Raw genomic sequence first — 26,134 nt, 5'->3', positions numbered from 1 at the left:
AAAGATGCTTCCATTGTCCATCTTTATGAAGGTAAAGGGAATAAATCGTCCTGTGATCATCGCAGCAGGAGCTTTCTCTTAGTCATTTCTGGCAAGAATCTTGCCAGAGTCCTCCTTAGTAGGCTGACCCTACACCTAGAAAAAGGTCATCCACCTGAGAGCTAGTGTTACTTTCAGAAGAGGCCAAGGAACAACTCCAGGAAAAGTTGCAAGAGCAGAACAGAGGTCTGTAGACAACATTTATAGATCTGATCAAGGTCTTTGATAATGTCTGTTGTGAGGACTATGTCAGTTACCAAAGAAATTGTTCAGTATAATACATCAATCTCATGATGACATGCTTGCCCGGATTCTGGACAGTGGATTGTGCTCTTGAGCTTTCCCAGTCACCAGAGGAGTGAAACAAGGCTGTGTGCTTACTCCCATGCTTTTTAGCATAATGTTTTCACCCATATTCTCAAATGTCTTTTATGAGGCATTGACAAGGAATCAAAGTCAACTACAGTACTTTCTTTAACTTGAAAAAACTACAAGCCAAAACTAAAGTGGAGGGAGTATTGCTGCATGATTTTTTTATTTGCAGATGATTGTGCACTCAGTGCAGCCTCAAGCTTTGAGTAGCAAAGTATGGATCAATTCTCTGCTGCTTGTGCTAATTTTGACCTAACATTGGCCTAACAGTAATAATGCAACTAGGCTTACACTCCAAATAGATCAGTGAAGAAGGAAGTTTCCATATACACAGAAATATTTATAGCAGAATTTTCTTTTGTGTGGTAGCAAAGAATTAGGAAAAAAAAAAAGTTGATGTCCATCACTTAAGAAATGGCTAAACACACTGTGATAAATGAATGTAAAGCAGTATTATTATGTTGTAAAAAATGACAAGGATGATAAATAGAGTAGCAAGGACATCACTGTTAGAGTCCAGTTGCAATGTGTTTGACTTTGGCTGATCAGACCAATATAAGCTTGGAATACTATGTTACAGTTGGAACACAAATAAACCATATGAACATTTGGGGTAGCTGCTCTAATTTTGCACATCTCATGATTCTTTTGGGCTAATTCAATTCTGCTTTGCTTATAGCAACTTCTCTGATGAGGGTACTTCATGCTGGGTGGTCCTGTGCCATTGTCTTCCATGTCCTACAATTGATTCTAAAGTTCTTGACCTTGAGAGTGTACTTGTATCGCTTGTGAGTGCTTGCCCTATGTGAGTTCTCCATAAATTTTTTTTTTTTTTTTTTTTTTTGGCAAATGTACATTTGGCATTCAAACAATGTGGCCAGCCCAATGGAGTTATGCTCTCTGCAGTAGAGTTGGAATGTTTGGCAGTTTAGTTCCAGAAAGTTCATCAAGATGATATTCCTAAGAATATTCCTAAGACAATTCAAATGGAAGAGATTCAGTTTCCTATCGTGGATGAATATACTGTCTAGGTTTCACAGGCATACCACAATGAAGTCAACACAACAGCTCTTAGGTCTCTAGATCATGTTAGGTCAAATAAAGATCATTTTAGTTATTTGCATAATAAATTGGTATTTGATCTTAATATTAACATGATCTAGAGATAATACCAGCTCTGACTCAGATGACAGAGGAGTGAGGCTGAGGCAGGCTGATTAGAAGGCATTGGTTATCTAGGCTATTATTGTAAGGCCCCAAGATTAATTGGTATAACAGATGGAAGTGATTGGTGAAAATGATCACTTTTCTTTAGCAGGTAATTCTCTACTCTGCATGGGATGGCACTGGTTGCCATGTATGTTTAGCCACAATAGCAAATGTTCTGGAGAAAAATCTTCATTGCTTGAAAAGGCATCCTTCCTCCTTCCCTGCTACCCCTTTCTCAGAGTAGTGACACTCTATCATAGAAGGTAGGTTTGGTCTTATGGAGAGAGGAGGGAAATGATACAGAAAGGGAAAAAAATTGAACATCTTCCACTGTTCAACCTGGAGTTATCGGGAAAAGGGATACACAGCCTCTAAGCTATATTTGGGACCATACCGAGGTGTTAGCCCAGCTTTGAGCTGTGGTCCTCATAATCACTAAAGCCCATCTATTCTTTATTTACTTGTTCCCTTTGGGTTGAAAGTCACTTAGAGATCTGAAGTACTTATTGCTCCTTCTAGAAAGATTAATGGACCAGGCACTAAGTAGCTTTGGAGTCTTGTTCCATTGTAAAGTTTCTCACAACTTTAAGGTTTCATTATCTAAAGGATTTAGGATCTGGATTTTTTTAATGTAAGCTCCTTGGGAACTCCCTTTTTTATTTATATTCTCAGAATCTAAGACAGTAGCTAACAAATAATTGTTGTTCAGCCTGACTTTCCATGACCTCATTGAGGGTTTTCTTGGCAAAGATACTGAAGTGAGTTTGCCATTTCCTTTAGCCCATTTTATAGACAAGGAAACTGAGGCAAACAGGAGTATCAGGATTTTTTTTAATGTAAGCTCCCTCAGGACTCCCTTTTTTATTTGTATTCCCGGGATCTAAGATAGTAGCTGGCAAATAATTATTGTTCAGCCTGACCTTCCATGACATCATTGAGGGTTTTCTTGGCAAAGATACTGAAGTGAATTTGCCATTTCCTTCTTTAGCCCATTTTATAGACAAGGAAAACAGAGGAAAACAGGATGAAGGGACTTGCCTGGGATCACACAGCTAGTAGTGTTGGAGGCCAGTTTTGAACTCATGAAGTTAAGTTTTCCTGGTTCCAGGCCTATTGCTCCATCCTCTGTGCCTCTGAGGTGCCTTGGCCAATAGTAGGTTCTTAAATGATAATTGTTCATTCATCTGCGGTATCACAGATTTAGGACTCTAAGTGATTTCATCACAATGTTCACTCACTCTCTTCATTCTCTACATCCTGTCTTTCGACTTGATCTTTGAACCAAAACTTCTCACTTCTGAGATTATCTCTCGTTTCTCTAATCCAATGGCCAATACTCAGTCCTCATCACCTTTGATTCCTCTGAAGCCTTTGATGTTGGAGATCTCCTACATCTTCTCCATAGGCTCCTCTCTCTGGATTTTCAGATTTCTTTCTCCTTGTTCTCTCCCCACTCTTCTTGATTGTTCTCATCAGTTGTCTTTGCTGGATCTTCATCCACATTATGTCTGCTCAGTGGGGGAGTTGACAGAGCAAGGATTTACCCTAGGTCTGCTTCTCTTCTCCCCCTATACTATATCTCTTATTGATCTCTCAGCTTTCAATAATTCAGTTACTATCTCTATGCAGATCTCCCAAATCTCCAGCCATAGTTAGGGCATCTTCATTGTTAGGAAATCTCTAACTGCCTACTGGCCATCTGAAATTGACTATCTTCAAGATGACCAAACCTGAACTGAGTTTCTTTCCCCCCCAAGTCCCTCTTTTTTCCCAACTCTCCTATTACTATCATTCCAGTCAACTAGGGGGCTACTTAGGTATCATTCTCGATTCCCCACTTTCTGCAACCCTTCTCTCCCATATTCAATCAGTTGCCAGTTCTGTTGTATATAGAAGATGCTATCTGCATCCAAAGAAAGAACTGATAAATGGAAGCATGTGCAGGATGATTTTCTGTGTGTATGTATAATGTATACATGTACATCCACATTTATGTCTAATGGTAGCCATCTCTAGGGTGAGGGAGAGAAAAGGAAAAAACTTACATGATAACTTGTTAAGCATTTAAAAGGAATAAAAAGTTGTATATAATAGATTGCAGTGTTATGTGTGATCATTTTTTCTTCTATTATTATAGAAATGCTTCTTTTACTTCATAAAATAAAAATAAATTAAAAGAAATAACACTGCCACTATTCTGGTACAGGCTTTCATCACTCCACACCTAAATCATGCTGTCATCTCTCCTCACTATAATTCATCCTCTAGAGATTCAAATATTGAATTGACATTCCTGGATCATAGGTCTAACCTTGTCAGCCCCTATTAAGTCAACTCCATTGACTTCCTTTTGCATACAGCATCAAATATAAATTTTCTTTTTGGCTCTTAAAGACTTGTATAACCTTTTTTTTTTTTTTTTTTTTTAAATACTTTTCTGGTTTTCAACTCCCTTTTGCCTATTTTGGGATCCAGTAGTCTCTTTTCCTCTTTCTATACGGCATTCTCTACATTACTCAGATGCCTAACACTAATATTTTCCTGAAGAAAAGAATTGAAAAATACTGCAACTGAATTTTATTTTATTTTTTTACTTACACGGCCACTAAAATGAGCATTCGTCAAAATAGAACACAGAATTGTATTAATTTTTATTATGTAGTTCACTTTTTATTTTATTTTATTTTTTTTAACTATATGACAAATTCATCATGTTACTTTCAAAGCTGTCCCAATTGTCTGTGATTCTTTTTGGACTTCCTTTTTGTTCTCTTCTCTGTATTTTTTTTTTTTTTTTCAAAAGACTGAGACAATTACAAGTGCCAAACTCTGAGCTTTCCTAAAAATGGGCTGTATCTCAACAGGCAAGAAACAACTAGCTGTAGGAGTTCAAAATCATTTCAAAATCAGAGATAACTGGTTAGCACAAAGGTCAGAATTAACACTAAATTAGAAAAAAATGATGAAGATGGGAGGCAGGCTGTATGCAAATTACAGCAACCTCATCCAGTCTTTTTAAACAAGTTGTTCATTTTTTAAAAATAGCTTTTTATTGACAACATATGCATGGGTAATTTTTCAACATTGACCCTTGCAATCACTTCTGTTCCAGCTTTATCCTTCTTTCCCTCCACCCCTTCCCCTAGATGGCAGGCAGTCTCATACATATTAAACATGTTAAAGTATATCTTAAATATAATATATGTGAACATATTTATATAGTTCTCTTGTTGCATAAAAAAAATTGGATTTAGAAAGGTAAAAATAACCTGGGAAGAAAAACAAAAGTACAAGCAGTCAACATTCATTTCCCAGTGTTTTTTCTCTGAGTATAGATGGTTCTGTTCATCACTGATCAATTGGAACTTAATTGGATACTCTCATTGCAGAAAATAGCCACGTCCATCAGAATACATCCTCATACAGTATTGTTGTTGAAGTGTATAATGATCTCCTGGTTCTCTTCATTTCATTTAGCATCAGTTCATGTAAGTCTCTCCAAGCCTCTCTGTAGTCATCCTGGTGGTCATTAAGAACAGAACAATAATATTCCATAACATTCACATACCACAATTTATTCAGCCATTCCCCAATTGATGGGTATTCATTCAATTTGTAGTTTCTGGCCACTACAAAAAGGACTGCCACAAACATTTTTGCACATACAGATCCCTTTCCCTTCTTTAATATCTCTTTGGGATATAAGCCTAGTAGTAATACTGCTGGATCAAAGGGTATGCACAGTTTGTAACTTTTTGAGCATAGTTCCAAATTGCTCTCCAGAATGGTTGGATTTGTTCACAACTCCTCTAACAATGCATCAGTGTCCCAGTTTTCTAATAAATCCCCTCCACCATTCGTTATTATCTTTTTCTGTCATCTTAGCCAATCTGACAGGTATGTAGTGGTATCTCAGAATTATCTTAATTTGCATTTCTCTGATCAATACTGATTTGGAACACTCTTTCATATGAGTAGAAATAGTTTCAATTTCATTATCTGAAAATGTTCATATTCTTTGACCATTTATCAATTGGAGGATGGCTTGATTTCTTATAAATTAGATTTTGGAAATGAGGCTTTTATCAGAACCTTTAACTGTAAAAATTAAACAGATTGTTCGTAATGAACAATGGGAAATGAATGAAAGTAAAGACTTTGTTTAAACAGATAATTTAAAATTGTTCATGATGAACATGAGAGAGCTTTTCCTGACTGAACTTTTGTGACAGTTTTAGAGTCAGAAGGACCTTTAAATACTGTCTCATTATTATTCTTCCAGTTTTCCTCCTCCTTTGAGAGATTAAGAAACTAAGACAGTTTCAGGTATGGATCACACCAACGTCACCCACTTGGAAATATTTCCAAGGAAGTAATAGTGGAAGATTAGGAAAATGGTATAGACATAGGATATTTGGATTTCAGCAAAACATTTGACAAAGTATTTTATGCTATTATTGTAAGCAAGATAGAGACATTGCTGGCTAGATAATTTGGTTATGACTGGACTCAAAGAGTAGTCATTAAGAATTTGATGGAAGTTGTCTGGTAGAGTTCCCCAGGGATCCTTAAGCCTTTTGACGAGAAAGATTTTATTAATAACCCAGATGAAGCCACAGAGATATGTCAAATTTGAAGAATACCTGAAGCGATAAAGATTGGCAAACTTTCTGAATGGCAGAATCTAAAATGGTTACCAAGATAATAGAATAAATCTAGAAAAGTGGTATTTAATAAATGTGAAGTTCTACACTTGGTTCACAAAATCAACTTTACAAGTACAGGACCAAGAGGTCCTGGCTAGTAGCTAGCCTGGGTAAAAGAATGTGTGACAATTTCCAGGACTTAAAGTTGACATAAACCCAAAATAAATTAATGCTACCTTATCTTTCATTTTAGAAGGGCATAGTGGGAGACAAATGGAGGAAAAGACCTACTCTGTTCTGCCCTAGTTAAACTATATCTTTGCTTAGTTTTGAGAGTCATATTAAGAACTTCTGAAAAAAAAATATTTTATTGTTTTATTCCTGTTTAACAGCACAGTTTTTCCTGGAGATGCCTGTACCCTCCAACTCTCTCTACCCCACTGAACCTTTTTACAAAATTAACCCCCCCCCAAACAAACAAACCTACAACAGTTTTTAATCAGATGGGATATGTAATATTCTGTGAAAATTTAAAAGTTGTATTGCTTCTCTGTTGCTCCTCTGATGAGGAACACGTTTCATTATTTGTTCTCTGGGACTGCTAATGGTGTTTATAATCATCTTGTTTGACTTTTTTTTTTTTTTTAATGATATTTTTATTTATATAATTGCAGTCATATATAAGTTGTTATAAATATTTCTGGTTTTGTTCTTTTCATTGCATCAATATACACCCATTTTCCTGAATTTTTCTGAAGTTCTTTTATTGGTTATTTCTTTTCGCACAATAATATGCCATTGTATTGAAGATAGGTGGTACAGTGGATAGAGCACTAGTCCTGAATTCAAATCCATCCTCAGACACTTCCCAGCTGGATTTCAAAAATGCCACAGAATGGGAGGAGTAATAATGTTCCATGGTGTCTCTGTGTCTATAAGCATCTTATTATGTCATTTATTGGGTAGATTTTATTTCCCTGTCTCAAAAAAAAAGCAAGGAAATTACATGTTTTGGATTTTTCAGTCTCTTCAGTAAACCAAAATTCACTGAACTGCTTCTTGTTGTATTGAAGTGATTCTTTTTCCTTTGTTTCCCTAACCCTCTATGAACTCCCAGAAGTTGCCAGGGACAGGGTCTCACTTAATCTTTAGATTTCTTCCTGTGAAGAACCTCCTATTCTTGGGATTTTTGTTTTTGTTCCTGACTCCTACGACAGGGAATTCTTGTTGAGACGATCCAGTTTACAAGTATTTGAAATGCAATTGAAAGTTTTAAGAGAGGGGCAGCTAGGGGGCGCAGTGGATAGAGCACCAGCCTTGAATTCAGGAGGACCCGAGTTCAAATGTGGTCTCAGACACTTAACACTTCCTAGCTGTGTGATTCTGGGCAAGTCACTTAACCCCAGCCCCAGGAAAAAAAAAAAAGAAAGTTTTAAGAGAGTAGCCCCAGAGACCATGAGAGTCTGAGAAACTGAGTGGGTCCGTTGACTTGTCCAGCACCACAGGGTGTGTCAGAGTGTTTTCTTCACCCCAAAGTGGTCCTCTTCTTGTTATCCCCATACTTTCTATTCTCTCTCTCTCTTCCTCTTCTAAAAGGCTAGAGGAGATTTTTTTATGCTTCAGGTGAATCTAGAAATAATAGAGGTGGCAACTGTGGTATCAGAGAAGACAAAAATAGAAAAAGAAATAATTAAGAGAGATGAGGGAGAAAAGCACATTATGGCATTAGAACATTTTATTCCACTTGTTTGTTTGTTTGTTTTTTAATATGTAGAATGCATTTCACATGTTATTTTCAACTTTGTCCTACTTATGCTTCCTTTTGAACTTTGTTTTGTGCATTCTTGTATGTCTGAATAGCAAGTGCTTACTGGATAGCATGCTGGACTTATGTTCAGATTCTACCTCCCATACAAATATGGGCATTTCTCTGTACCCCCTCATCTGTAAAATGAAGAAGTGGCCTAGAGGGTCTCAAAGGTTCCTTCCAACTTTAAATCCAGGTAAAAATCCAAGCTGTTACCCTTTGCATCTCTCTGTCCAGGTGTTCCGGACGGACCTGATCACAGCCATGAAAATCCCAGACTCCTATCAACTCAGCCCGGATGAATACTATATCCTGGCAGATCCCTGGCGGCAGGAATGGGAGAAAGGTGTGCAAGTGCCAGCAGGCACAGAGGCCATCCCTGAGCCTGTGGTGAGGTGAGTGTGTCTTGTGGTTTCCTGTTTGATGCCCCAGTTCTCGGTGGCTGCCTGACTTGATTAATAATTTTAAGAACCATCTACATTCATACTTCACCCTGGTTTGTCTATGCAGCCCTAGAGAATTGTTCAGCAAGGCCTGGAATGTTCTTCCCAGGATTCCTCAGAAACTGTGGATTTTTATTGATGTAAGGTAGTAATGATGAAGTAGAACACTTTTCAGACTTTGCCAATATTCATTTTATAGATCTAGCACTCAGTTTTAAGAAAATCTAGTTTAAAAACCAAGTCTAATAGTTTCCCTGTACTTTATAAACCCCCATTATAAAGGGATTCACCTTTAGAATTTCCAGGTCTTTTCCTACCTTTCCAATCTTCTGTACTTTCCTTCCTTCACATATTCTAGCAACATCGTCCAGCTCACTGTTCTTCTCACCCACATCTCTGTGTTGTTCTCCAGGTCTAAGATGTTCACATCATCTCTCCACTTCCCCGGCTTCCTTCAAGACTTGACTCAAACCCTACTTTCTTTTTCTTTTCTTTTTTTTTTTTTTAAAAAACAAGGTCACTTTATTATAAATTTTTTTTGACAGTATATATGCATGAGTAATTTTTTTTTATAAGATCATCTCTTGTATTCATTTTTCCAAATTATCTCCTCCCTCACTCTACTCCCTCCCCCCCCCGATGACAGGCAATCCCATACATTTTACATGTGTTACAATATAACCTAGATACAATATATGTGTGTAAATCCCATTTTCTTGTTGCACATTAATTATTAGCTTCCAAAGGTGTAAGTAACCTGGGTAGATAGACAGTAGTGCTAACAATTTACATTCGCTTCCCAGTGTTCCTTCTCTGGGTGTAGTTGTTTCTGTACATCATTGATCAACTGGAAGTGAGTTGGCTTTTCTTTATGTTGAAGATTTCCACTTCCATCAGAATACATCCTCATACAGCATTGTTGTTGAAGTGTACAGTGATCTTCTGGTTCTGTTCATTTCACTCAGCATCAGTTCATGTAAGTCTTTCTAAACCTCTCTGTATTCCTCCTGCTGGTCATTTCTTACAGAGCAATAATATTCCATAACCTTCATACACCATAATTTACCCAACCATTCTCCAATTGATGGACATCCATTCAACTTCCAGTTTCTGGCTGCCACAAACATTTTGGCACATACAGGTCCCTTTCCGCTCTTTAGTATTTCTTTGGGATATAATCCCAATAACAGCAATGCTGGGTCATAGGGTATGCACATTTTGATAACTTTTTGGGCATAATTCCAGATTGCTCTCCAGAATGGCTGGATTCTTTCACAACTCCACCAACAATGCATCAGTGTCCCAGATTTCCCACATCCCCTCCAACATTCATCATTATTTGTTCCTGTCATCTTAGCCAATCTGACAGGTGTGTAGTGGTATCTCAGAGTTGTCTTAATTTGCATTTCTCTGATCAACAGTGATTTGGAACACTCTTTCATATGAGTGGAAATAGTTTCAATTTCATCATCTGAGAATTGTCTGTTCATATCCTTTGACTGTTTATCAATTGGAGAATGGCCAAACCCCACTTTCTGAAGGAAGCCCTTATTGTCCCCATTATCCATCCCTCCCCACCGTCCTTCCTCCAGTGCCTCCCTGCTAATCTTGTGATTTTATTCTCTGTACATTCTGCATTTCTCTTCTCTCCACATAATTATTTGTATGTTTTATCTTCCATTTGATTGTGAGCTCTTTGAGAGTATGTTTTGCCTTTCTTTATTTCTCTGGCACTTTGCTCAATGTGGTCAGGCAGGAAGTGATTTAATAAACGCTTGCTGAAGAATTACTGACTAGTTCTTTTAAAGCAGAGTTCCTTAAATTTTTTGTTTCCTGTATTGCTTGGATTTTAAGGAAAACTGAATCCCTTGTTCAGTATAGAAGTATATAAATTCACACTTATGCACAAAAGAAATAAATTACTTTTCTTCTTTAAGAATAGAGGCAACTGGGTAGCATAGCAATTAGAGCACCAGTGCTAACATCAGGAGGGCTGTAGTTCAAATACAGCCTCAGACACTTATTAGTTGTATGGTGTATATATAGCCCTGGGCAACTTAATCCTGCTTGTCTCAAAAAAAAAAAAAAAAAAAAAGTTTATCCAAATATATTTTTAACTTGATTGATTTTTAAAAATCAATGAAGGCTTTTTGGAATATTGATTTAGTTATATACCAGATATTTCCTGTATTCCATTGACAAGCTAATCATGCTCCAGAATTTGTTTCCAGCCCCCATGCTGGAGGCAGTGGTGGTGTTAGGGAAAGGGGCTGGAGTTTTAATCAGATAAATGTCCACCCCACCCCACCCCACTCAGGCTTAGGTGTCTATTCCTGGGAATATGTAGGAGAGAGAAGGACCTCTAGGAGGGAACAGGAGTTAATCATTTATTTTCCTAATTCTCGTTATGTTCTTTATTATGCTACCCTTACACCAACTAAAGAAATTTGGGATTATTATTCTCTTGAACTGGGATGTTCTCATTTCTTTTGCTAAAGTGATCAAGATTGATAGCCAAAGCTAGACTTAGGATTTCTTAAGTGGAAGTTCTTTCTACTAACTTTTGCTTCCTCATGAAGACGGGAATTCTTTAGTTAATATCACTTGGTAAATCTATAGGCATTAGATAGCTGTGTGTTAGGTGCTGGATATGTGAAGGTAGAAATGAAGCAATCTCTGCCCTCAAGAAATTTAAATTCTTTTGCAAGAGACAGTACATACATAGATGAGTGTAAAAAAAAAAAAATCTAGGGTCATGGGGGTGACCAGTGGCCAACGGGGATGGTATTGAAGTGAGAAGGATAATGATAAAAGGTTTCATGTTTGGGGGCAGTAGAGCTGAGTTTTAATGGAAACTAGGGATTCTAGAAAGTGAATTTAGGAGAGAAGAATCTAAGACCCAGAGAAAGAGGCAATAGGAAGCTCAGCAGGGTTGTGTTCGCTTGCTGCTTTTATTGAGTGTTCATTTTCTCCATTGATGTCTGAAAGGAGTAATCATCCATCCAGGGTTTTGCTCATAAAGAAATTTGGCAAAGAAAGGGTGAGAGATCTTACAGGTGGCTGAAGAAGCACTGGGGTGTCCTGAAGATATTTATGGACATTAGTAAGTCTACTTGATGCTGAGGAGATAAGTGACACTTGCTAGAAATACTCAGGTGCCTTACAAGCTAGGCATCAGTAGAATTGACCTCCCTATTTTAAAAGAGATGTACTTCTTCCAGACCAAGGAAATTATGGCAGCTTTTTGAATTGATGTCTGGATTAGTAAGAAGAGCAATGGGCTAGATAACCTCATCCACTTTGTTTGAGGACTTTCAGGATAATTTTAAGACTTGGATGTTAGTGAAGTATTTTCAGAATTCCCTATTGGAACTACTATTAACAATAGCCATCATTTTCTTTCTTTTTGTCTATTTGTTTTTTACCTGAACCTGTGCTTTCAGGGGTGTAGAAAAAGATCTGTATGGGTCTCTTTCTTTTTTTTTTTTAAGCTCTAAAATTCTTTAATCCTTTGTATTCCTTCAGCTGTTGTCTCCTGTGTTATTGACACTGCCTTTACTATATATGTCTATTTATTTATTTATTTTTATTAAGTTTATAATTATAACGTTTTTTGACAGTACACATGCATAGGTAATTTTTTACAACATTATCCCTTGTACTCCCTTCTGTTCCGAATTTTCCCCTCCTTCCCTCCACCCCGTCCCCTAAATGGCAGGCATTCCCATACATATAAATATGTTATAGTATATCCTGGGTACAACATATATGTGCAGAACGAATTTTGTTGTTGTTGTTACAAATGAAGAATTGGATTCGGAAGGTAAAAATAATCTGGGGAGAAAAACAAAATGCAAACAGTTTACACTCATTTGTGTATGGGTCTCTTCTAACAAATATTTATATTAAAGGAAGATTCAACAGCCAATGTGAAAATATAGGATTAAAGAATTCCCTCTCAATAGAGGGTTGACTGAAACATTGAGAAAATTAAATGGCTTGTCCAGATTTAGGATCATAAGATCATAGATTTAGAGCTGGAAGGAATGTCAGAGACCATGTAGTCCAATCCTCTTATTTTACAAATGAGGAAACTGAGACCCAATAAGTTTTAAGTAATTTGCACAAGGTCACACAACTATTAAATCAAAGACTCTATTCAACTCTGTTTACTGTTATCCACTGGCTCTTCCTCTAATATGAATTCATAATTCTACTGAGAGAGTGGCAAGGTCAGCATTACTCCTAAATATCAAGGATTTTTTGTTTGTCATTGTATGTGTTTTTGCCACCATATCTTCCAATGTTTTCTGTAACAGTTAATGAGTGACTGGGGCCAACTTAGTGATGAACAAATTCAGATTTAAATTGGCTGGTCTTTGGAAAAGAATATACAATATGTTCTTGGGTCCCTACTTCTACCTGTTCATCTTAATAGGAATCAGTTGATCTTGTTTGTCTTTAAGGCCACCTACATGCCATGATATGGTAAAAGAATATCATATGTGTGGATCAGGACTGTTTTTTTCTTCAATTGCTTTAAGTCATGTCCAACTCTTTTATCACCCCATTTGAGGTTTTCTTGGCAAAGATACTGAAGTGATTTGCCATTTCCTTCGCCAGCTCATTTTATACTAGAGGAACTGAGGCAAATGGGATTGACTTGTCCAGGATTACATAGTAAGTGTCTGAGACTGGATTTGAACTTAGGAAAATGTCTTCCTAACCTGTTACTATGGCGCCATCTACCTGCCCTATTCTGTGCTGCTAGCATCCCTATTTTATACATGTGAAGACTGAAGTCCAGGGAAATTAAGCTGCTTGACTCAGTGACAAAAAGGTGGACTGGATGATAGGACCCTGGATTTCAAGCTAGAAGGGACCTTAAAAACCATCTGAATTGTCCCATCCCTTTATTTTATAGATGGGCTACCCGAGGTTAAGTCACTTATGCAAGGACAAAGGTGATAGGTGTCAGAATAGGGTCTGAACCCAGATCTCCTGATATCAGTCAGCTGTCTTCCTACCATTCCACATTGTCCCCTTTCTCAGCTGAAGAACATGTAAGTGAGTAGAGTGTTAAAGTCAGAATTTAAAGACTCCTCAGCGTGCAGGCTGATTCTGAGGCCTCTGATACCAGCTGAGATTGATTTTGGAATCTGCCTGACTCTAGGACTTTAATATGAAAAGGGAAACCAGAAAGTCTCAGCAAGACCAAGGTATTGGGGATGGAGTATGCTGTCCCTCCCTGAACAGTTAGCCCTTAGAATTCCTAGTGTAATGTAAGGGGCCAGAATTTGGATCTTGCCTCAGCTAATAGCTTTGTGTTAAAAATGGGCAAATCCCTTCCCCATCTATAAAATGTGAGACCATTCTAACTCTTAACACTTAATGGTGCTGTTGGAGAGGAAGAGGAACAGACTAGAATTATTCATGTTATCTTTGGATAGAGTCCAAGGAAGAAATCACTTGCCTTCTTTATCCAACACTATCTGGGATGAGACATGCTCCATTCTTTAAGAGTCACCGTAAGACATGGGTATTCTTTTCAAGGATCGACAGAGCTCAGACCTCATGGAGGCAGAATGAGACCTCAGTTTTTTCACCTGTTTTTATCTCTGAGTTGGCCTATAAACTTGGTATTCTTGGTATGCCTTAATACCAAAGTGATTATAGGACTTTGGTGGGAAGGGACCTTAGAGATTATTTGGTCCCATGTCCTCATTTTACAGATGAGAAAATTTGGACTCAGGTAAAAATAGTTTTGTCCAAGGTCTCACAAAGCCAATGAGGAAGATTCAAGTCCAGGTCCTCTGAGTTAGATGTAGCGTTCTTTCCATTGGACTATATAAAACGAATCCATTCTTAGAAAAGACTTTCACATTGGCTGTTGAATCCTCCTTTAATATGAATATTTTGTTAGAAGAGACCCATACAAAGCCATTATATCACTATGGGTTATAGAGGTTAGGGAATGTTGTCTCTGGAAGTTCCAGTTATAGCCAATACTACCAAAATATCTTTGAGTAAACTTTTGCACACATGCATTTGGTTCCCAGGAGTAAAAATTTTAAAAGAACTGAAACTTTAATGAGAAACCTAGACACAACAGAAAGGAACAGATCGAAAGGAGACCATCATTTAGCTTACTGGGATATTTGGAGGCATCTATTTTTAGATGCCTTTGATATACACGTCATTCCAGCTTGGATGCAGAAGTGTATTTTTGTAATGCCGAGGGCAGATTTGAGGTTATTTCTAGATGAGAAATGACAGCATGAGCTGGTCTCTTTTCTAGGTGACATCTCAAAGGCAGACTCCATTTTGATGAGTTGGGAAGGGCCTTAGTCCAGAAGGAGCCCCTGGGGCAAGGGGAAAAAGGAAAGATATGTCTAAATTTTGTTGTTTTTTGTTACCCCTTCCTAGCACCTCCTCCTTTCTTGCATATATCAAGACTTCCATATATTTCCAAAGCAGAGCACTGGGTAGACAGGCAGACAGGAAGGTGAGTTAGAAAGAGAATATTTAACAAATCTTCTTTGTGATTTATTGATTTAAAACCATCTTTGTGATTTATTACTTGTGTGAGTATAGGCAAGTTTCTGTCCCTCAGCTTCTTGATCTGAAAATGAGGAAGGTTGAAGTAGATTAGGAATTTAACACTTTTTTTGTCTCATGAACCTCTTCAGCAATCTAGTGAAAATAGTGGACTCCCTTCTCAAAATGATATTTTTAAATGCATAAAATAAAATACATAGAATTACAAAGGAACTCTGTTATATTGAAATACAGTTAGCAGAATATTACAGGGTCCAAGTATGACTATAATGACCATATCCTTTAGAAAATATTCTGTCAGCTTCAGATTGAGCTATGTGACTTATTTCACCAGTGAGAATCTATGCATTCATCATCATCATCTCCCTTTTGATTGATGGGGAACCTGAAGCCCAAAAAGCTTTGGGGAGCTACCCAAAATCACTTAATGGCATAGTCAGTGGTGGGTTATTACCCAGCTTTTTTTCTCAGTTGTGCTTTTGTACCCTTCTAGTCTAGACCAGACCTTTTAAAAATGAGAGGCGAGAGCAGTGGGCTGTCATTTAAGGTCACAAATCTCTTTCTAGTGCCCTTTCTTCTGTACAACTGTGTCTTATCAAAGGGAGATCCTGGCAGATTACTTCAGTCTCAGGAATCCCACAGTCTTCACTTGCTTTCACATATTCTCCAAATGCTCTCTCTGAAGGTATATGTTGGCAAGGTTGTGTTGGTGACTGCTCCAGTATGTCAGCAGGGAGCTCTTTCCTGCTTAAAGAATTCTATAAGCACCTTTTGGGCCTTCAATTTGCTTTTAATCCCATTGTACTATTAATGGGTGTTCTGTTTTCTTTGAAAGCCAAAAGCTAAACCTCTAAGCTTTTAAGCAATCAATATAAATTAAAACAAGGATTATTCATGCCTCTGTCATTTCTAAAACTTTTTTTTTTTTTTTTTTTAACTGCCTTAAGAGGATAAAAGTGGCTGCCCTGTTGCTGGAGCTGTGGAATGATAATAGAATATCTTGGTTTCCTCTTGTATAACCTGATGATGACTAATGGCCAAAATATGTTCTGTATTTATCTTGTTGCCATTCCACATGCTGGATTTGACTCACCCCACAGCTTCCAATTAGATGTAGCAATGATTTCACTTCCACACCTTTTTTAACCTGTTTCCATCTTCTGTTAGAATAAGAGTTCCAAATGCTGCTATCCCTGATCAATTTGGGAAGGACAAATGACAGGATCAGAGTTTTAGAGCTAGAAAGATCTAGTCAAACTTAAAGTTTATCTAGTCCAATCCCCTCATTTTACATATGAAGAAATGGAGAACTAAGGAGGCTAAATGGCTTCCCTGTGGTTACCAGCTAGTGTCAGAAGCAGGATTTGAACCCAGTCTTTTTAAAGTACATACTTGTTTTTATTTATTTTTGTTAAGTATTTCCTGCTTATGTAGGGAAAAAAATTTAATAATTATTTTTTAAAAATTCAAGTTCCAAATTTTCTTTCCCTCCTACCTCTTTTTACTCCCTGAGAAAGCAAGCACTTTGATAGCAGTTATTCGTGTGAAGTCATTAAAAACACATTTCCATATTAGCCATGCTACAAAAAAATAAACAAATAAATAAATAAGTTTTGAAAAAGTTTTGAAAAAGGATGCTTCAGTCTGTGCTCATAGTTCATCAGTTCTCTCCCTGGAGACAGACGGCATTTTTTATCATCAAACAATTTGAAATTGTCTTGAGTCGCTGTCTTGATCAGAGTAGCTAAGTCTCTCATTGGTTGATCATCCTAACTGTATTGCTGTTACTATGTACAATGTTCTCCTGAACCTAACTCTTGCCTCCACATTAAACATGGCTTCTTATGTCTGGAGAAACTTTATAATCTGATAAAGTGTGAAATATGGAACAGAGTATCTTACTAGTGGTGAAAGGATCTGAGCAACTGCTCATATAACTGTACTGTGTGACTTTGGGCAGGTCATGTAACCTCCAGGAATCTCAGCTTTTTTTCATCTGGGAAAAAAAGTTTGAACTACATGATCTTTCAGGTGTCTTCTAGCTTTCTACCTCTGATTCTTTGATCCCCTTCCCTCTTTTCTTTTGCCATACTTTTTAGTATTTCTTTCTCTTCCACACAGACAGAATTAAATTGCTAGGAATAAGCTCAGACTAGGAGACATGGATTCTCAGCCAGTACCTGCCACTTATTTAGTGTGGTCTCTGTTAAGTCACTTGACATCACCAGGCTTTGGTTTATTCCTCCTAAAAGTGGGAGTATGGTTAAAAGAAATTATTCCAAAGATGGCTTTTTAACAATAAAATGTCATGTTAAATTTCTTGGCCTCAAACTTTGGTATAACTTGGATTATATGCATTGGGTATGTAACAACTAGGAGTTATTGTTTTAATGGATTTTTCCTTGTCAAGGCTCTTTAGATTACTATTTTTTAACAAATAAATTAATAAAAGGTGAAGAACTAAGTGTCTTGAAGATGTGACCCAAACTATCAAAATCCAATGCAGTGGCCATCCCCCCCCCCCAAAAAAAAAAAAACCCCAACAATCTGTTTTTCCATCTTCAAAGAAATATCTTTGGGATTTCTTCTCATCTGCCCTAAGATCCAAGAATAGCAAAGTGTAATGTCTGGGCTAGATCTATAGAAGACCTCAGGATCAGGCAAAGCCCTTGGTCTTAGGGTGAAGAAATGAAGGAGGCAGGAGAATTGCCACGTTTTGCTGGTCCAAGATGGAGCCAAGATGCTCAGCCAAGATGTGGCTGAGAGCTGCTGCTAAGAGCTGCGGCTGAGAGAGCGAGAGAGCCCTCTGTCCCTGGGACTCCCCTTAAATACCCCAACAGACTACATCACGACACCACACTGGGTGCAGCTGTAGAACATCATATCACCATATTACCCTAAGTATAGCCAAGTAGATTGACCACATCATTACATTATATCAAGTATGTGCTTAAAGAACCACTGAGTAGGTACTTAACTACAAGCACTCTGCTTCTTAGATTTAAGTACACCCTTTCAGAGTTCCAGCTGCTAGAGCAAGGGTTTTCAGAGATCATACATTTTTCCCTGGTCAGGATTTCAGGGCCCCAAGCATGATAAGACTTTTCCTTGCTCATTTCTTCTGACATTAATATATCATCATGATCTTTGCATTTCCTTTCTCTTTATCCAGACCTTTTTCTTTAGACCCAGGGTCTTTTACTAGAGTCCTGATAAAAGTATTGCTAATTCCTCAATTTCCCACTAGGGATGGGCATATATAGCAGGCATAGGAATGGGTCTGCTAATCTAACAGATTCTGAATGATAACCATGAATCCTGTCAAGATATGAAGACCATATAGCAGTAATCACAACAACAATCATGAGAAGCTATCTTTGAGAAGCTCTAGGAGATAGGAGTGGAAGACAAAGAGAGTGAGATTGAGAGAGGTTGTTGTATGGGGCAAGTATACATTAGCTGCTGCCAGTTGCCAGAAGCTTATTAAAAAATAATGTCCCTTTGACATTGAACCTCACAGTAAAGAGCAGATATCCTAGACCAGGGGTTCTCAAACTAAGGGCCGTGGGCCACATGCGGCCCATTGAGGACATTTATGCGGCCCTGCCAGGTTATGGCAAATGGGCTGAGGGGTGGAGACAGAATGTGAGTTTTTGTTTTTACTATAGTCCGGTCCTCCAATAGTCTGAGGGACAGTGGACTGCTCCCCTATTTAAAAAGTTTGAGGACCACTGTCCTAGACCTTTGGAGTGATATTCCTAACTGTCTCTTAAACTCTGATTATGAGTCTGATTTTGTTGGGGAGAAGAGCCAAAAAGGTGTAAAACCTAACATCTCACTGAGGCAAAGGAATAAAGCTCTGCTGAGTCTGGTCACCTGAGTACCAGCTTTTTCTGCATGAATTGTGATCTCTTGAAATGTGTGTGCCTGGTGGCTGAAGTCAAGCTACCTAAAGTCCATGTGAGTAGAATGGAAGGGGTAGTCAGTCTTATCTTGCTTTATATAATAGACATATTCTTGGAAATTGCGTAAACATTGAATTCTCTTTGCCTATTGATTTGCATAATTTTAGATATTTATCACCTTAATTTTTGTGGATGCTAAAGGGTATTCTGTTACAAGATCCAGGCTTAGACATTTCTATTCTAGGAATCCCATGACCTGAGGGAATTAGTTTGCCTTCTTCCTTTTACAGACAACCTAGAATTATCATTGCCTGGCTTTTCTATTTACACTTATTCTTATCTCAGCTTTTATCCTACTCCAGATAGGGATTGTTCCTTTCTCAAAAGGGGTGGGATGGGGTTAGGGGACATCTAATCCCTTCTTGATGCCTAATCTGAGAGTGGTACAATTGGTGGACCCTGCTTTAGACTAGATGTAATTCTGAAGGAGATATGGAGGGGGTTGGAGGATATAAGACTGAAAGCAGACTTCTAGGTATGTGTTTAAATCCACAAGGAACCAAAGGAAGATCTCAACTATCAGAGCTGGAGGCAAGCCCCAGGTTCAAATCCCATCTCAGGGACTTAATAATTGTGTTATCCTGAGTGACTCACTTAACCTCTCCATACCTTTGTTTTCTTATTTATAAAATGAGAGAATTTGACTCGGTGGTTTCTGAGGTCTATTTAAAAGATACATCTATAGTCCCATGATCCTCTCTCTTTTTAATCTCATACTTCTTCTCTTCCTGAGTTGCCACACCAGATCTGCTGTGTCTTGTAGTTTAGGATTCTTTCAGTGATGGGGATGATATTGGTCAATTTAGAGGTCCCCTGGGTTCAGGTAATTTCAAGGAAGGAATGTTTACTGATGACACACGAAGTCTACATAAAGTCCCTCTCTCTGTAGCCTGTCCTTATTCAGTTGTTAGAGAGATAGAAAGTAGCAAATCTGTGTGGATGGTCCTGGGAGGGGTGGTTGATTTTTCCATTCTAAACCAAATTGGGCCTGCCAGAGGCATTTCTTCCCCTCCTTTCTAGATAAGGACTGATCCCTGGGCTCTACTAATGTCTGGGGCTTGTTTGTTTACAAAATTCTTTGCAGTTCTATACTAGATGCTTGGTTTTTTTGTTGTTTTTTTAAAAAATACCTTTTTATTTACAAGATATATGCATGGGTAATTTTTCAGCACTGACAATTGCAAAACCTTTTGTTCCAACTTTTCCCCTCCTTCCCCTACCCCTTCTCCCAGATGGCAGATGACCAATACATGTTAAATATATTAAAGTATAAGTTAAATACAATATATGTATACATTATACTAGATGATTGTAAATGTGCTCTCATGCTCTCTCCCTCCCTCCTTCTCTCTCCTTCTGTCTCTGTCTCTCTGTTTCATTAATAAAATAATTCTGGAGATGTTTACTAGCTGGGGTAATTAATTCCAAATGCTCTAATGTACTAGCTAAGCAATAGCATCTTTTCTTTTCTCTAAAGAATTTATACTTTTAGATTTCCTTGTTTTTTACCAGAGGCAATTCCAAATAGTAGTTGCTTCGTTAAATGAAAATGAATAAAAACTTCACTTGGGGTTACATAGATAATCAGGGAGTTATTCAAGATTGGAATTCTATTCAAGATTCCTTTAAGTCATCAGATTAAATCAAGAAGGAACATTCCATTCTAGGTACTGAACAACTAGGAGCAGACACATGTCTGTGGAAAGACCACAGCATAACCTACCATTCATTACCCTGTAAATGCGCTTTGGTTGGCCCTGCATGGCCTAATGCAGAGGTGTCAGACATATGGTCTGCAGGCCTCACTGCTTCAGGAAACACACTCCCCAATGTTCAAATCAGATTCAAATGTAATTGAGAAATATTTAATAAAATAAGTAAAAATATAATAGAACATGGATAATGTTAATAATGGTTTCTAAGATCCAGCCAGGTAGGATCCTTACATATGTCCCCATTTCTATTTGAGATTGATACCGTTGGTCTAGTACATTGGACTTCAAACACATACAGATCAACGTTTGAATGTTTCAATTTTTTGAATATGGGAACACATGACAAGTCATTTAGCCTCATGCTTAGTTTCCTAATCTTTAAAATGGGCATATTAACACCATATATATTTTACCAAGTTTTCATGAGGAAAGTGTGTGGTACGGAAATGGTGAGGGAACACCATTTAATAAAAAAAAGCTGGAGAGAGCTCTAGAGAAAAGCAAAGTTTATTGTACATTCTCGCGAGAAGGGCGTCCCACTCTTCTAGTAGACTATCGAAGAGAGGAAGCGCCTCCTGTGGGCAGGACAGCACCTTTAATCCCTAAAGCAAAACGACCCCTCCCACCACTGACCCTCATCCTCATTGGCTGAGAGTCTTACATTCTAAACGCGAGATCTACCCATGAAATTGAACTTGACCAATAAGTACATAGTTGCCCATATTTGGATGAAATAGGGAGATGTCATAGGAGGGGAAGGCAATGCCCTTCAGAGTCCTTCAGGCCTACTAGAACTCTGAAGTAGATGAAGCCTTACTCGATTTTCACAACTGTCTTGAAAGATCTCACCTCATCTCATTCAAAAGTGTTTCTTGCTCCAACATGGGAGGGCAGCATGGTATGTTGGAAGAAGCATTGGCGTGGGAATCAAGACCTGGTTTTAAATTCTGCTTAACTATTTGTTATTTGTGTGGTCTTGAGTAAGTAATACAATTTTGCTTAACCTTTGTTTTCTAATCTATAAAAAAGGAGTTGGACTACATGGTTTTTGTTTTTTGTTTTTTTATTCATTTTTCCAAATTATCCCCTCCCTCCCTCCACTCCCTCCCCCCCCCCCCCCCCCCCGATGACAGGTAATCCCATACATTTTACATGTGTTACAATATAACCTAGATACAATATATGTGTGTAAATACCATTTTCTTGTTGCACATTAATTATTAGCTTCCGAAGGTATAAGTAACCTGGGTAGATAGAAAGTAGTGCTAACAATCTACATTCGCTTCTCAGTGTTCCTTCTCTGGGTGTAGCTACCTCTGTCCATCATTGATCAACTGGAAGTGAGTTGGATCTTCTTTATGTTGAAGATTTCCACTTCAATCAGAATACATCCTCATACAGTATTGTTGTTGAAGTGTACAGTGATCTTCTGGTTCTGCTCATTTCACTCAGCATCAGTTGATTTAAGTCTCTCCAGGCCTCTCTGTATTCCTCCTGCTGGTCATTTCTTACAGAGCAATAATATTCCATAACCTTAATATACCATAATTTACCCAACCATTCTCCAACTGATGGACATCCATTCAACTTCCAGTTTCAAGCTACTACAAAAAGAGCTGCCACAAACATTTTGGCACATACAGGTCCCTTTCCACTCTTTAGTATTTCTTTGGGATATAATCCCAATAACAGCGATGCTGGGTCAAAGGGTATGCACAGTTTGATAACTTTTTGGGCATAATTCCAGATTGCTCTCCAGAATGGCTGGATTCTTTCACAACTCCACCAACAATGTATCAGTGTCCCAGTTTTCCCACAGCCCCTCCAACATTCATCATTATTTGTTCCTGTCATCTTAGCCAATCTGACAGGTGTGTAGTGGTATCTCAGAGTTGTCTTAATTTGCATTTCTCTGATCAGTAGTGATTTGGAACACTCTTTCATATGAGTGGAAATAGTTTCAATTTCATCATCTGAGAATTGTCTGTTCACATCCTTTGACCATTTATCAATTGGAGAATGGTTCGGTTTCTTATAAACTATGGTCAGTTCTCTATATATTTTGGAAATGAGACCTTTGTCAGAACCTTTACTTTTAAAAATATTTTCCCAATTTGTTACTTCCCTTCTAATCTCATTTGCATTAGTATTGTTTGTACAGAAACTTTTTAGTTTGATGTAATCAAAATCTTCTATTTTGTGATCAATAATGATCTCTAGTTCTCCTCTGGTCATAAGTTCCTTCCTCCTCCACAGGTCTGAGAGGTAGACTATTCCCTGTTCCTCTAATCTATTTATGATCTCATTCTTTATGCCTAAATCATGGACCCATTTTGATCTTATCTTGGTATATGGTGTTAAGTGTGGATCCATATCTAATTTCTGCCATACTAATTTCCAGTTTTCCCAACAGTTTTTTCCGAATAATGAATTTTTGTCCCTAATGTTGGTATCTTTGGGTTTGTCAAAGACTAGATTGCTATATATGTACCCTTTTTTGTCCTTTGTATCTAATCTGTTCCACTGATCTATTTCACCACCGTTCTATTTCTTAGCCAGTACCAAATGGTTTTGGTGACTGCTGCTATATAATATAGCTTTAGATCAGGTACACTTAGACCCCCTTCCTCTGAGTTTTTTTTTCATTAGTTCCCTTGCAATTCTTGACCTTTTATTCTTCCATATGAATTTTGTTGTTATTTTTTCTAGGTCATTAAAATAGTTTCTTGGGAGTCTGATTGGTATAGCACTAAATAAATAGATTAGTTTTGGGAGTATTGTCATCTTTATTATATTCGCTCGGCCTATCCAAGAGCACTGAATGTCTTTCCAATTATTTAAATCTGACTTTATTTTTGTGGCAAGTGTTTTGTAATTTTGCTCATATAATTCCTGACTATTCTTTGGTAGATGGATTCCCAAATACTTTATACTCTCAACATTTGTTTGGAATGGAATTTCTCTTTGTATCTCTTGCTGTTGCATTTTGTTGGTGATATATAAGAATGCTGAGGATTTATGTGGATTTATTTTGTATCCTGCCACTTTGCTAAAATTCTGAATTATTTCTAGTAGCTTTTTAGCAGAGTCTTTGGGGTTCTCTAAGTATACCATCATGTCATCTGCAAAGAGTGATAGTTTAATTTCCTCATTTCCTACTCTAATTCCTTGAATCTCTTTCTCGGCTCTTATTGCCGAAGCTAGCGTTTCTAGTACTATATTGAATAGTAATGGTGATAGTGGGCAACCTTGTTTCAGTCCTGATGTTACTGGGAAAGGTTGCAGTTTATTTCTATTGCATATTATGCTTACTGACGGTCTTAAATATATGCTCCTGATTATTCTAAGGAATAGTCCATTTATTCCTATACTCTCAAGAGTTTTTAGTAGGAATGGATGTTGGATTTTGTCAAATGCTTTTTCTGCATCTATTGAGATGATCATATGGTTTTTATTAATTTGATTATTAATATGGTCAATTATACTAATAGTTTTCCTAATATTAAACCAGCCCTGCATTCCTGGTATGAATCCTAGTTGATCATAGTGTATTATCCTGGGGATGATTTTCTGAAGTCTTTTTGCTAATATCTTATTTAAGATTTTAGCATCAATATTCATTAAGGAAATTGGTCTATAATTTTCTTTCTCAGTTTTCGATCGACCTGGTTTAGGTATCAGTACCATGTCTGTGTCATAAAAGGAGTTTGGTAGGACTCCTTCATCCCATGGGGTTTTTTTTTTAAGGTCCTTTCCAGTGGATTTCTAAAAATTGAAGTATAATAGAAATAAATTATTGTAATTTTACCCAAACTTTGTTCCATCAAGATCTTCCCCAACATGCTTCAGCCAACCTTCTTTTTTGTCTACAATATATTTTCCTTGAGCATGGCTGAACAACTTTGTCCCAGGAGTCTTGGAAAGGAAAAGGGCTTGTCAGAGGATTTGGAGTCTCTTAATTTTTGTTTGTTTGTTTGTTTTAGTTTTTTAGGAGTTGATGTCTTTGCCAAGACATTTTGTCTAGCCAGTTTCACACCTGCTTCCTTGCTAACTGATCCAAGAGGATTGATTACTTCACTTAGAAAATTTCCAATCAGTCCTTTTTTGCTAAATGGGCTGTTCAGAGCATTCTGTGCCAGGAGGGAAGAAATATAGTGTGAGCCAGTGCTTGGACAGCCATCTAATTATAGCTTTTTGACCACAATGTTTCAGACCAAGTTCCTTCTCTTGGCTTCTATCTCTAACATTCTATGATAAATACTTGTTACCAGATAGCCATTAGAGCAAGTTACTCTCCTTAAGGTCTATATATTTCTTTTCTACTCTGTGGTTTAAAAAAATAAAAATAAAAATTCAGCATTGGTACCAAGCATATTGAAGCACCTACCTGTCAGGCAGACATGTGAGTGATACAGAGATAGGTTATAGCCTAGTTGGGAAATAATGTGTCTCTACAACTTAGTATAGTAGAATATCGGCTGAACTTGGAGTCTGAGTTTTAGACCTAGGTATAGAGCATAGTTTGGAAACATATTAGAAGGCCAGTTTCAAGACAAAATAAAGAAAGCTCTCTCATCACAGTCCAATATGCCAGGAGCTATTATATCTAAGGTGCTAGCTGAAGGGAGAGGAGGAGGAGGAGGATGACTGGAATGTAAGCAATAGAGTGTATATGTGTGTATGTGACTGAGATGCCATGTCAGCCTACTTCAAGCAAGCTATGGTAAAAGTTCACCTGTAAGTTTCTTGGGGAGTAGGTGAGGAGGATAGTCATGATGGAGGCATTCTGACTAAAGACTTGGTTAAGATCACACAAATTGAATTTGAAGTCAGATCATGTTACACCAAAGCAGTGTTCTTTCCAGGTTTCACTATCATTCAACCAGGATTCCTGGCAAGTTCACATGTGCCTCTAATTAGGTACTGAAATGAGTGACTACCTGGTTTGATATCTATTTAATTTTATGAGTCTTATTCAATCAAATTTGCCTCATTTAAAAGAAGTGAATGATACTAGAACATTAGCATTTGGGACTTTTATCTAGTCTGCTGAGTATTGGGTGCTTTTACATAATGATAAATAGCCCAGAAGAAGATGTAGAAAAGTGTCTGGTATGAGCAAGATAGGCTTAGTACTTAGTCTTTGGGTATTGGTTTTTCCCCCTCCATTTATTTGTCTATTTGTTTTTAGCAGAATTTTAAAAGTTTATCCAATACCCTGTTTAGTGTTTAGCACCTTATGGATACCTAATGATATCGGTTTTCCAAGGAGGACGAGACCACTGAACAGGCAGGGAAGGGCCATTCTAAGGACCCCAAGGACACTGAATTTCCAGAGGCTTCAGCATGAATACTAGGGAGAAGTAGCTTTGACTTGTGT

General features: G+C 37.6%; 1 protein-coding gene across 6 annotated transcripts in view; it reads left to right on the top strand.

Annotated features, from left to right (window-relative positions):
* Window positions 1–26,134, top strand: part of JADE2 (jade family PHD finger 2) — a 203,803-nt gene that overhangs the window by 65,523 nt on the left and 112,146 nt on the right. For all 6 annotated transcript variants that reach the window (XM_074290907.1, XM_074290908.1, XM_074290902.1 and 3 more), the window contains one exon: window positions 8,311–8,468. In XM_074290907.1, the coding sequence (XP_074147008.1) occupies window positions 8,311–8,468 (158 nt within the window). The remainder of the gene's footprint in view (window positions 1–8,310; window positions 8,469–26,134) is intronic.

Source organism: Sminthopsis crassicaudata, chromosome 2, assembly GCF_048593235.1.
Source record: "Sminthopsis crassicaudata isolate SCR6 chromosome 2, ASM4859323v1, whole genome shotgun sequence".
In the NCBI taxonomy this organism is placed as follows: Eukaryota; Metazoa; Chordata; class Mammalia; order Dasyuromorphia; family Dasyuridae; genus Sminthopsis; species Sminthopsis crassicaudata.
This window is presented reverse-complemented; position numbering and strand designations above follow the sequence as displayed.